This window comes from Schistocerca cancellata, chromosome 8, assembly GCF_023864275.1.
Source record: "Schistocerca cancellata isolate TAMUIC-IGC-003103 chromosome 8, iqSchCanc2.1, whole genome shotgun sequence".
Taxonomy (NCBI): domain Eukaryota; kingdom Metazoa; phylum Arthropoda; class Insecta; order Orthoptera; family Acrididae; genus Schistocerca; species Schistocerca cancellata.
The window spans coordinates 396412099-396425541 of NC_064633.1; the positions used below are offsets into that span (position 1 = coordinate 396412099).

General features: G+C 39.2%; 1 protein-coding gene across 1 annotated transcript in view; it reads left to right on the plus strand.

Annotated features, from left to right (window-relative positions):
* LOC126095219 (putative inorganic phosphate cotransporter) overlaps positions 1-13443 on the plus strand; it is a 98409-nt gene that overhangs the window by 65065 nt on the left and 19901 nt on the right. Inside the window, exons 6-8 of the mRNA XM_049909958.1 lie at positions 1160-1315; positions 1419-1548; positions 4616-4857. Coding sequence (XP_049765915.1) covers positions 1160-1315; positions 1419-1548; positions 4616-4857 — 528 coding nt within the window. The remainder of the gene's footprint in view (positions 1-1159; positions 1316-1418; positions 1549-4615; positions 4858-13443) is intronic.

Sequence of the window (13443 nt, forward strand, 5' to 3'; positions counted from 1 at the left end):
TTTAAGTAAGCACTGGAGATTAAGATGGACCTTTGGACCAGGAACAGGGTATTAAGACCTTCATGTGAAGGTGTCAAACAATTAGTGCATTGCTTCCATTTTGTAATTACTGGAGTCCATACCAAAAGTCATGGAACTTTTATTTGTATGTAAATGACTGTTGTTTGAACCTTCAACAGTTTGTTATCTTTGAGAAGGGACATCGGAAAGAAATACTGCTGGTTTAGTGCAAGTGAAGGCTGAAATTGGTGTTGGACTCAATTTTGGTCAGTAGGGTAAAAGTTGAAGATATTCTCATGATAGGGAGGGACTGAAGGAGGCCAGTCCATCGTGGTATAATTGTGTGTGTGTATGTGTGTGTGTGTGTGTGTGTGTGTGTGTGTGTGTGTGTGTGTGTGTGTGTGTGTGTGTGCGCTCGTGTGCGCATGTGTATTTGTGTATTGTTTTCACATGTTCAGGTGGATGAAGTCACAATATTGGCTGAGTGTGACTTCTGCATTTGACATGTGGCAGTACGCTGAGGGTGTGGGAGCAATAACAATATAAACCAGTTGCAATGTAGCAAAGATGCTCATTCTACAGGTATCACCTGAAGGTGACGGTTGGGTACAGTGCAAAATATCATGTTTCATAAATGACTGCATCTGGCTGGACACTAGAGAGCTACACAGAAAGAAGCATGATAAAAACAAATTCCACAGCGTAGCATTTATTGTGAATATGGTTTAAGGTATATGTCTTCTAATAATAAACATCAATATCCATAAATATTACTGCATCTGCTTAATTTCTGTTTATTCCCATGACTGATTTTGGATATTTTCCCATACCCAATTGAAGTTCATTTGGTTACTGTCTTTTTGCAGTTCAAACTATCCAGTCCAAAGGTAGATTGCCTTATATAATTTTAAATTGTGAAATTTACTAATTGAATGAACTCCACTTGTGAATCAGTATCTAGACTGAAACTAATCATTGGTAGAAACAGAGTTTAAATAGCTGAGGCAGCATTTACCAAAGAAAAATGATTGAAAAGAATGCAGGATACAATGCTCATTAAATTCCTAGTGGAATGCATAAAATACCACTCACAAATGGATGAGTACATTGAGAGAAAGATTGTCAACTTTTACTACATGAAATATTCTGATATTTTCAGGAGTCAAAAATTGGAAATCCGTGGCCTATGATTTTGTCAAATCCTCCAATGTGGGCGCATTGTTTTGTAATGTTTGGGATTGGATGGGTGAACTACACATTATTATCTGAATTACCAACTTACATGGAGAAAATACTCCACTATGATCTGGATCAAGTAAGTGCACTGCTATTTCAAAATAGAATACAAATCTGCACATTAAATAAAAATCCAGGCATTACTTTGAGATGTTGGTCTGTTATGCTGAACTATTTTCCAGGCTGGTCTCGTGTCAGCATTGCCCTACCTGTTCGGGTGGATCAGCTGCAGTATATATGGTTATCTGACACGCAAATGTACGCAGAAAGGTGTGCGCATTATTACAACAATGAGGGTGTGGGATGCAGTAGGTATGTTATCTTTCAAGATAATATTTCCTCCAAGAGACTAAATTCTAGTTTTACAAAGTGAGCCCCTTTGAATTTTTATGTTTCTTTTATTGTCTTGATGTGATGTGGAACTTTATTGTAAAGTTTTTGCCAGTCTTCAGTGTTCCATTTTGTCTGGGAAGCTGTGTTTACAGACTCATTGTGAAGGTTCAGTTTTTGCCTGGTGTCATATGTGTATACTTTTGATTGATTTTGTTAGGCCGACATATAACATTTTTCATGTGCCTGTTCAGCAGAGATTTTCCCAGGCACTGGTTTTTTACTGTGGGCCAAATATGTCTGCCAAAAATTCTGTTTGTATTTCTTCTCATTCCTCTTCCATTTATTATATTTAATTTTGTGTTCCATCCCCTGTTATATCTTTGCTTGTACTCCAACTTAGCAACACATAACTTTCCTCCTCCATTGTTACAACATTTCTGCACCTGAGCGACCCACAGCAAAATTACAACAAAAGAAAAAAGTTACATAAGTACATGGTCGCCAACTTAACTTCATACAAGGCTCATTCTGACCAGATACAACATTTATGTGTGAAAACTCTGCATTCTAGAAAAGTGAGGGTTACAATGTTTTTGCTGGCAGGTATTCAAGTGATTGTGTGCTGAAAATAAGTCCCTGTATTTATAGTTGTAAAAATATTTTCTTTGAAAAATACCACCATAATCAAGTAAATACAAAGCTGTTAAGAGCAGATAAACAGCAGCTATGTAACAAAACTTCAGAGGAAGCTGCTTTTATCCAAAATAGCTTTCTTACTATTTCACTCGATTAAATTTAGTGTGAATAGCATTAGGCAGTATAGTGATAGTTTATTGTTATCCAATAGACAGATTTAGGTTCTGTGATGTCTCTGTCTCATGTTAGTGCCTATCTTGACTCATTCCACATCTGTGAAAGTTCAGCTTCTTGATAGATTCTACAGAACACAATGAATGAATGAAGTTAATCTAATATACAGATTTAGTTTCTGTAGTATCTCTGTCCCATGTTAATGTATATCTTGATTCATCCCACAGCCATGAAGGTTCTGTTTCTTGATAGACGCTATGGAGAACAATGAATGAATGAATGAGTGACATACAAATTTCAGAAACAGATTGCCATAGAATAAAGACAAGAAAGAAAGTTAAAAATTTCTCATGATATAGAATGGGTTACTATGGAACTTACAGTACTTCATTTAACCCTTCATTCACATAATGTTAATAATAGTTAAAATACCAACTGTGAACAATTCAAGTGCTCACAAAAGAATGCAAGAAAAACAGTTTGTAGCTCTTAATGTAGCGTGATGAAAATATGAAGTGAAAGACATTCTCAATGGAGAGAAGTCTTCCGAAGTAAGAGTGATTTCACGTGTGCCGTAGGGGAGTGTCATAGGACCATTGCTATTCGCAGTATATATAAATGACCTTGTGGATAACACCAGAAGTTCACTGAGGCTTTTTGTGGATGATGCTGTATCATATCGAGAGGTTGTAACAATGGAAAATTGTACTGAAATGCAGGAGGATCTGCAGCGAATTGATGCATGGTGCAGGGAATGGCAATTGAATCTCAATGTAGACAAGTGTAATGTGCTGCAAATACATAGAAAGATAGATCCCTTATCATTTAGCTACAAAATAGCAGGTCAGCAACTGGAAGCAGTTAATTCCATAAATTATCTGGGAGTAGGCATTAGGAGTGATTTAAAATGGAATGACCATATAAAATTACTCGCCGGTAAAGCAGATGCCAGACTGAGATTCATTGGAAGAATCCTAAGGAAATGCAGTCTAAAGACAATGGAAGTAGGTTACAGTACACTTGTTCGCCCACTGCTTGAATATTGCTCACCGGTGTGGGTTAAATAGAAGCGATAGAGAAGATCCAACAGAGAGCAGCACACTTCACTACAGGATCATTTAGTAATTGCAAAAGCATTATGGAGATGGTAGATAAAAATCCAGTGGAAGACTCTACAAGAGAGATGCTCAGTAGCTCGGTACGGACTTTTATTGAAGTTTCGAGAACATACCTTCACCGAGGAGTCAAGCAGTATATTGCTCCCTCCTAAGTATATCTCGTGAAGAGATCATGAGGATAAAATCAGAGAGATTAGAGCCCACAGAGAGGCTTACCGACAATCTTTCTTTCCACGAACAATACGAGACTGGAATAGAAGGGAGAATCGATATTTCTGATTTTTCTCTCAGGTCCTACAGAATGTATGTATGGAAGTTTGAATGTACTCATGAGAGTGGTATTACTGTGGCAATTGTTAGTTGTGTTGTGAAAAGTAATAATGAAAATGGTGGGCAAAACATACCCCTGTTTGTGAGAAGTGTGGCTATTTATTTAGTAGTGCAATAGAGAGAACTTGTGGAAGCATTCCAAGGATATTCACTGCAGTTGGATTGACAGGGAGGTGGCACAGAAGGATCCAGACCACCAAAAAAGAAAACTACTCTGAGAAAAGAGGATGAAGGTAATACTACTTTCATCTGACGGTGTATTGTGGTCGGCAAAATATTGCCCCGTCATATCGGCCAGGGACGCAACTTCTCACTAGTGCTGATGTAAGACCCACCACAAATCTTACAAAATAAACAGCAGCAGGAAAAGAAGGAAAAATACACCCCACATGCAATATGAAAATTATCTGCCATGACTGAAAGAAATGCACCATACAATTTTTAGTTTTGTTTTTATTACCTATAGATAGGTCATAACTAAATTCATGAAGAAGCATTACTGAATATAGAATTGTGGGTTTTAAAGGAACGGTATAAAAACTTTGTTTCTGATGTTTGTTATCAAAGAAACTCAAAACACATGAATACAAGTAAAATTTCAAACTGTTAATTACAAGTATATTAATGGCAGTAGTTATTTACTTCAGTTTATGGAAGTTTTGTAGATATTATTTCCATATTTTGTAATAAAGTAGTTTTGACTGTACAAGATCATTCTCTCCGTAGGCTTTTGTGTTGCAGATAGTGCAAAGAAGACATCTGATACTAGAAATACTTTTGTCTTACAGCCTGTATTGGAACTCCACTGTTCCTCCTTGGTGTAACCCTTGCTAATTGCAATGTAACAGCAATAATAGCCCTATTTGTCATGACTATGGTGGCTCGCTGTGCTATATATGGTGGTTCCTATATGAATCACCTTTATCTATTCCCGGAATCATATGGAAGTGCAGCTGGTCTTGCACTAACGAGCACCAACATTCCTGGAATTATCACTCCCATTGTTACAAGTGCATTTGTATCTGGCAGGGTAAGTATAACAATCTGCAGTTATCATTTATCACAAGTAATAAGTGTTTCGGTGTATCATCGTTTATCATCAGAACTAAACAAAAACATGTATTTTAGCATTATTCTCAAAAATGTTTATTCAGAATTGCCTTTACCTAGTTCCTTTGATGGATTGTGTGTATGAAACAATCTGTTCTTGAAAACACTACTAAAAGAACTGATTAATTACAGCATTATATCTATGTAACCTTCCTGACTCTAATTATATTTTCATTACAACAAACCTTAAATTATATTTTCATTACAACAAACCTTAAAAGAGTTAAAAAATTTTCGTTAATTAATTGTGAATGCTTCTAATAGTTAAGGGAGTAGATTTACAATATAAAAGTTTTATAAAAGGCAATTCTACATCTGTGATTGGTACTTAACTGCTTTTTAGCATGAGTAGTTGGAGATATTCAGGCATCTAAACTCTGGAGTTTGGGGACAGAATAAGAACTCCAAGTTCATTTAGAATTCACTTTTGTAATTTATTTACAGAATAATTTCTGACAATATTGTTCTTTGTAAAGAATACAGTTTTGACTTTCACAGTGTTGTACAAACTTCCATGTGAATGCATACTTGTTCAGCAGGCAAAATGTTCTGTACTGTACTGCTATGCACTCTTCCATTGTGTACCTTATTGGCATGAACTTGTGGGAATAACAGGTGGCAGGGATCAAGTAGAAAGATATACAGACACCTCAGCAAAATATTCTACACTTTAGTGCTGTGAACATAAACTGGACATATACAAGAAACACTCACACAATACACACAGTTCGAGAGTCCACAGGGAACTGGCAAACAAAGAGTATGAACTTAAGCTCAGATAGTTGATTAGGGTACTGGTGGTGTGGATATGGAATGTTTAGTACACAAACAGTCCCCCGTCACCCCCTGAGCTATCAGGTGAAGGTGCTGTAGTGGCAGGGTGATACATCTGAACTAGGATACTGAATGGCATGTGTAAAGGGACAGTGGTTAGTGAAAAGTATGAGAGGGCAGCCTTCAACATCTTGTCTAAAATACTTTACTGCATCATAGAGGGTGAGCAGTTCATGGTTGTATGCAGTTCACAACTTTTGCAATCTGTTCAGTTTACATGAGAAGAAGTGCAAGGGTTGACGTATGCCGTTAACTTTTTGCTGTAGAACAATGCTGATGGCAGTGTCGCTAGCATCAGCAGTGAGTGATTGACAGTTGGGCCATTGGTGAGGGGTGAGTCAGGTTCACAGCCCTTGTAGCCCTTGTATTGCCTCAAAAGCCTGTGACATTCCTTGCGACCACAGAACAGCTCGGTTGCCTTTGGTGTTGGCTCTGGAAAGGGTGTTGGTGAGGGGTGCCTGAATTTTGGATGCCTGCACAATATGGTATCAGTAGAAATTTGCCATTCCCAGAAATTTGCATAGCTCCTTGTAGGTAGTGGGCTTGGGAGTGAATTGCATGAGTTTCTTCCTCTCTTCTGTTGGTATGATCCCTGCTAATGACAGAATATCCTTGGAATGAAACTTCCTGGTCGATTAAAACTGTGTGACAGACAGAGGCTTGAACTCGGGACTTTGCCTTTCATGGGCAAGTGCTCTACAACATGAGCTACCCAAGCATGATTCACAACCTGCCACACAGCTTCAATTCTGCCAGTACCTCATCTCCTACCTTCCAAACTTCACAGAAGCTCTCCTGCAAACCTTGAAGACCTAGCACTCCTGGAAGAAACTGTGGAGACGGGTCATGAGTCATGCTTGGGTAGATCGGTTGGTAGAGCACTTGCCCATGAAAGGCAAAAGTCCCCCATTTGAGCCTCAGTCAGGCCTACAGTTTTAATCTGCTATGAAGTTTCATATCAGTGCACACTCCGCTTCAGAGTGAAAATTTCATCCTGGAAATATCTTAGGAATGTTAGGTTCTGCTGATGCAAGTGGTACTTCTAAGTGTTGATGACTGCACCTAGATGTTCTAGGGTATAAAAAAAACTTGTCATATGTGGTCTTCATGCTCTTGGAATGTAGTGGAATATATCAGTACATTGTCCAGATAATGGGAACAGAACTGGAATTTGCGTAGGGTGGAGCTCATGAATTGCTGCCATCTTTGAGCCCCCCTTTTTAGTCTGAATGACATGAATAAATATTCAAATAACCTGAAGGGGTGTACTGGCAGTTTTTGCAATGTCTTCAGTCACCATTGGTATGCACATTCGAGAAGTATCACTCTTTTTGCAGTCCATATGTAGAGGTGAAGCCCAAGAGCAATTTGAAGGGCAGATTATGCCCGAGTTAAGCAGCTCGTCTATAGCTGCTTCAGTGGTTTGCCATTTCTTGGGGGAGAGGTGGTCCTCTTCGGGAGACACAAGCAGTCCCTCTGTTGTTATAATTCTGTGCAGTGTGCCATTAGTAAGGTCTTTTATCAGGGAAAAGATTTGGATGTACAGGGGAACAGACATAATTGTCATAGTCACTTGTTGCATAAAAACTGACTGCACTGTCACTTGTTTTACTGGCCCTGACCTGTTCATTCACAGTATTTGTCAAAGGTGGTTGTTTGTGTGTATGTGTGTGTGTGTGTGTGTGTGTGTGTGTGTGTGTGTGTGTGTGTGTGTGTGTGTGTGTGTGTGTGTGTCACTGGTAGTGTTCATGAAGTCGAGGGTAAGTAACATCTGGGTCAATGATTCATCAAGTTGATGATATTTGGAACAAGGATTGGCAGAGAATTTCTGCATTCTGGTGTGGAGGTCTTTTACCATTTTTTGCCATATGTCTGCCAGGTTGTGCTGTGGTGGTAATTGTTGCACGGTGGTGATAGGGAAGGACTGAAAGGTCCTAAGTTGTAATTCTCCCTCCACTAGCTAGTTTTGATGTGAATGCAGAAGGTTCTTCCCTTGTGTCAATGTTGGTTGGTTGCTGTCAGTTGATTCTCAATAGTGGATCATAACAGTTGGAGCTTGCATACATTGAAAGGCAGGTGTCCTTGTGTTGTCATGGGGCTGGGGCCGGTGGTTGTCTGATGGTGCCCTTGATGGTGACATTACTTGGTCTGCAGAGCAGTACTCCTTCTCATAAATCTGGGCAGAGATGAAATTGCCATAGGAAATCAGCCCCAACCAGTGGTTTGTTGACACTGGTACAAAGAAATGTCCATGTGAAATGTTGGCGATTGCTGAGGTCAATGTCACAGGTGGTGCTTGCGTAAATGGCAATGACTGATTCATTTGTTGCTTGCAGTGTATGTGCAGAGTAGGGGGCATGGGAGGATAGAGCGGTATTCAGGACCCTACTGATTTCCAACCCTGAGTCCACCAAAATGTGCTATTTGGTGTGTTGTTATTGTTGACTGGTGTGTGAGACAAACTGGTTTGGTTTAGTGTGTGGCAAATTTTGTTGATGCTGCAGCCTCTGACACCTAGTGAAGGTCACTGGAGGTGTTTGGGTATTGGCAGCACTGGGAATACTTGTGTGTGATGTTGCTGAAGCAGGTGTGAAACCAGCACCACTGCACAGTTGTCGTTTGTTGTCCATATCCCATGGTGTGGATGGTGCTGTGCCGTATGTAGTTGTCAGCTGTGCGGGCATGTAGTTTGGCCAGCTGGGGTTGATAACTGGCTGTGGCAGTGTTGGGCACTGTCAGGGAGGTCCAATAGCAGTTGGGTATGGCCTGCTGGGAAGGGTTGGTAAGATGGCCGCCATTACTCCATGCATGACATGTTGGAGGACCTTGCTGCGAGAGGTTGGTACTGTTTGGTGGTGGTGTCCTGGAGTGAGAAACATGGTTACTGCTGCTCCATGCTGAGTACATCGCGTAATCTCAGAAGGATTGGTGTCATTCAGAAGCCATCTGCCAACTCCGTGTGTAACGTGGCTGACTGCAATATGTAGTGCCAGCGGCTTTTGAGTAGTGTGAGTGACCATTTTGCAAAGCATATATGCTCTCTGTTAACTGTAATCTATGGTCCAATGGGAGTCCTTCATTGCATATTAGCACAGTTTGGACTTCACATGACAATTTTTTGACCACATGGCTGCAGTGAAATGTCAAATATTTGTGATGGATTCACTGTGGACCATAAAAGGTGCCATGACTGTGAAGGTGGTCATCCATTTAATTGTTCCACATGGGTGGCTTGAATTTTGTTGTTAGGGGGGTCTTGCGTAGTCTCAGGAGCAACTCTGTTTTGGCTACCTCGGACTTGTTAAATTTACGTGGAGGCCACATGATGTTGCTAACCATGATGGTATGTTTGCCTAAGTGACACAAACAAAACATATACTTCAATGTGTCATCAAATGTGTTATGTGTGGTGACTACTGATTCAGTGATAGCAAACCAGGTATGAGGTTGATCTACTAGGAATGGAGGCAGTTTAAGAGGTGTAGACGTTACTGTTGAAGTGTTGTGGGTAAGGTGTCCATAGGTTATTATTGATTAGATTCAGGAGTGTAAGTATGCAAAACCTGATTGCTCATATGCCATGCTGTTGGGAGACTGGGAATGTTCTGGCATGACTTGGCCAGCTGAGCTCTGTCACTAGGTAGGAATGAATTTGTCACCTGAGAGCCTGACGTGATAGCACAAGTCTCATGGCGTGGCTGAACAATTGTTAGAGCATGTGAAGAGTGTCATTTTGTGGGATTGTATGATGGCTTACAAGTGTTGGCTCAAGTTGGTGTTCTGTAGGAGGTGGGTGGATCTGATTCATTGTGGTGTGAGATGGTGTCTGATGCCATGTGGGGATGAGGGTGTGCATATGGGGAAGTGGAAGAAAGTTCCCTGTTGGTCACTGTGTCCATTATCCTGACAGCAGTTTGTGTGTCCATTAAGTATGTGGCAGATGTGCTGTGGTCGCCAATTTGGGAATAGCAGGTGGCTGGGGTCAAGTAGAATAATATATCAATCATTTGGCAAAGTATTCCACACTTTATTGTTGTGAACATAAACTGATCATATACAAGAAACACTCACCTGATACGCACAGTTTGAGTGACAAGTGGGAACTGGTGATCAAAGATCATGAGCTTAAGCTACAGGCAAACCATGTCCTTAGTTGCTGCAGTCAATAAATTGATCAGTGTCAATACTGGTGGTTGATATTGCCACAAACTCAATTCTTGAGTGCAACTGTCGAAGTATAAATATGTTCACAAAATGTAAATCAATACATGCATTACTGACAGTAAAATATTAGTTGATTCACAATTGCAAACAATAATTGTGCAATGATGTAAACAAACCACAGCACACATGACAAAACATAACTACAGTTTCCACAGTGAAACTTCATAAATTTGCATTCCTTCATGCAAAATTTATATTGCATTTTTAACAATTAATTTTCTAAATTATTAATTTTGAACATAATTAAACTATAATTTCATTTACCTCCAATTGTAGTAATTTCCTATGACAGTTCATATTATTTTATATGAATTATTCCATTTCACTTTGTACTGAAGATGACAGATGAGACATCTGTTTACATTACAAAAAGTTGTACACATAATTTTATGAAGTTTTACCTAAGCTTCAGTTATTTTCTACATGTAGTTATAAATATCATCAAGAACAGTTGTTTCAAGTTTAACTAAAAAAATATAAACTGTGTGTGTATACATACATAATAGAAGTGACTGGATTGGATGGTATACTACACTGAAGTACTGCTTAGCACTATACCTCAGTCTTGATCTGACATTTCATAGTAATTAATTTTTTGTGTTCCACTGACCCTTTCTTTCTCTGAACTCCATTGATTGAACGTACAGGGGTGGGGGACAGCACAAACTGTGAATGTATGTTCTTATTCTTGAGAAAACAACTATTACCATTTTTTATCTTTCTTATTTTGACCTTTGCCTTAGGATGTAGCTCTTCATGGAGTGTGGCCTTAGGCACGTGAAACACTAATCTATGTATGGTACAGTAGAGTCTTAACAGTTCAAGGTGAACGGAACCAGAACGACCTCGAACTATCCAAAACTCGGACTATCGAAATTTAAATGGGAAAAAGAAATATTATGATATTGCAAGTAATACAGGTTAAAATATGAACTTTATTAAAATAAAAGTATTTACACATGCATTTGCATTGGCAGAATAACAATAATTATTTATTTAGACAAGTAATAGTGAAGTGTCTTTTGTTTGGCGAAGCTGCAGTGTTTCCTCGCAGCAATGTCACGCCACCGTCTCAGGAGCAATAGGTAAGTTGGTGTTGGCTGTTGTTCCACGTAGCATATGGCAGCTTCGAGAGCAGCATAGCCATCGGTGTGGCTCATCATCGGTGCAGCCTCTGCCTCGTCATCCTCGTCACTCTCACACTGCAATGGAATGTTAACCATGTCAATTATAGAAGAGTCTGTCACTCCCAACTGTTCGTCCGAATTTAATCACTCACCTTCTTCCATCTCTTCTACCTCTTCACACCCTGGCAATCTTCTGATTAAATGACACAATGGTTAATTGTCCTCATCTGCTAAATCTTCTGTTTCTGTGTCTGGCATACTTTCCTGCAGAATTTTCCTCCATGACTTAGAAATTGTGTCTGACTTTATTTCACTCCAAGATTCGCTAATCCAGTACATGACGTCCTTCAAAGACACTTTCTTCAAAGCTCCTACAATGCTTTCATTGTCTTCGGAATGCAGGATTGACTGTAGCAATCGCTGTCGATACTTTTGTTTTAGACATTCCAGAATGCCCTGATGCGTGAGCTGAATGAGACAGGTAACATTTGGTGGGAAAAACAAGGCGCGGATACCGTCACACTGCAGTCCTCCTGCACTTGGATGTGAGGACGCATTATCCATGAGCAAAATTGCTTTGCATGGCAGTCCCCTTTCTTTTAAAAAATCCTTGCAGTCAGGTACAAATGAGTTACAAAAACAGTTCTTGAAGATTTCCTGATTCATACAGGCATTATTCTGATGTGTATAGACAACCAGAAGAGCTGAGATGGATACATTCTTGAATGCTCTTGGCTCGGCAGACTTCCAAATCACAACTAGTTTTAGTTTGTGGTTTCCAGTTGCATTTGAAGCTGCCATAACTGTGAGCCACTCTTTGCTTTTTTGTGCCCAGGAACACTTTTTTCATCACAAGAAGCAAGTGTTCTCGCTGGTAACATTTTAAAATGTAGCCCAGTTTAGTCACAGTTATATGTTTGTTCATTAGACAAATTTTCATCAGTTATGATTTTTTTAAACTCGACAATAATTTTTGAAATGGCCTGAGTGTCACCAGAGAGTTTTTCTCCACATACGTCTAGTTGACGCACTCCATAACTCTTCTTCCACTTGTCAAGCCAGCCCACACTAGCGGCAAAATTGTCATCTCCTTCCAGCAGCTGGTTTCTGAAAAACAAAGCTTTTTCTTGCAAGATTGGGCCAGAAATCGGAGCACCCTTCTGTCTCTGTTGGGTAAACCATATGAACAATGCCTCACTAGTTTTTTCAAAGTCTGACTTTTATATACTTCTTCGACTGAGAGATTCGTCTGACAATTTCTGTGAAGAAAACTGTTCCAATTTAAGTTGGTTTCTTTGCCAGTCACCAACATTAACTTCATTGACACCACATTTGAGAACAAGTTTTTTTTATTGTTTCTCCTTTGTCAAGTCATCTGAGTGCTTCTAATTTTAGATGCAAAGGCATAAATTTCCTCTTTTTTGTTACAGCACTCATCTTTGTAAGGTGTCCAATGGAACACACAGTCAACAAACAAAACGACACACAACACTGTACAGTACAGGTACTGGGAACTACAGCAGCATATGAACTCCCCAGTTTTGATGGGTAGCAGCTGGCAGCAGTTGGGATATTTCATGCATTTCATGCCATACTGACAACAGATGTTCGTGCAATAGGGCAGCGAGCTAATTGTCGGTGTTGATTGCATTGTTGTCTGCTTTGCCACTGAGCTGTACTCTCCCTGTCTATCTTTTGCAGTGATGTTTTCATTATTTATCATGTCAATAAAAAAAAAAAAAAAAAGAAAGTAGATCGTTGCAACTTTTTTTTTAAGAAAAAAGAAAAAAAGAGACTCAGATTATTGGAAACTCGAACTATTGAGACTTGAACTATCGAGACTTGAACTATCGAGACTCTGCTGTACCATGTAGATGAAAGACAAACAAACACTAATCTTCTTTTGCTGAATGAATCAAAAGTATAGACAGTATATAAGATTTTTTTCAGTGAGGTAATTTTCCTATGTATGAGACTTATCTACTTATAACATAAGTGTGTGTGTGTGTGTATATATATATATATATATATATATATATATATATATATATATATATATATATATATATATATATATATATATATATATATATATATATATATATATATAAAAACAAAGATGATGTGACTTACCAAATGAAAGTGCTGGCAGGTCGACAGACACACAAACGAACACAAACATACACACAAAATTCAATCTTTCGCAACAAACTGTTGCCTCATCAGGAAAGAGGGAAGGAGAGGGAAAGACAAAAGGATGTGGGTTTTAAGGGAGAGGGTAAGGAGTCATTCCAGTCCCGGGAGCGGAAAGACTTACCTTA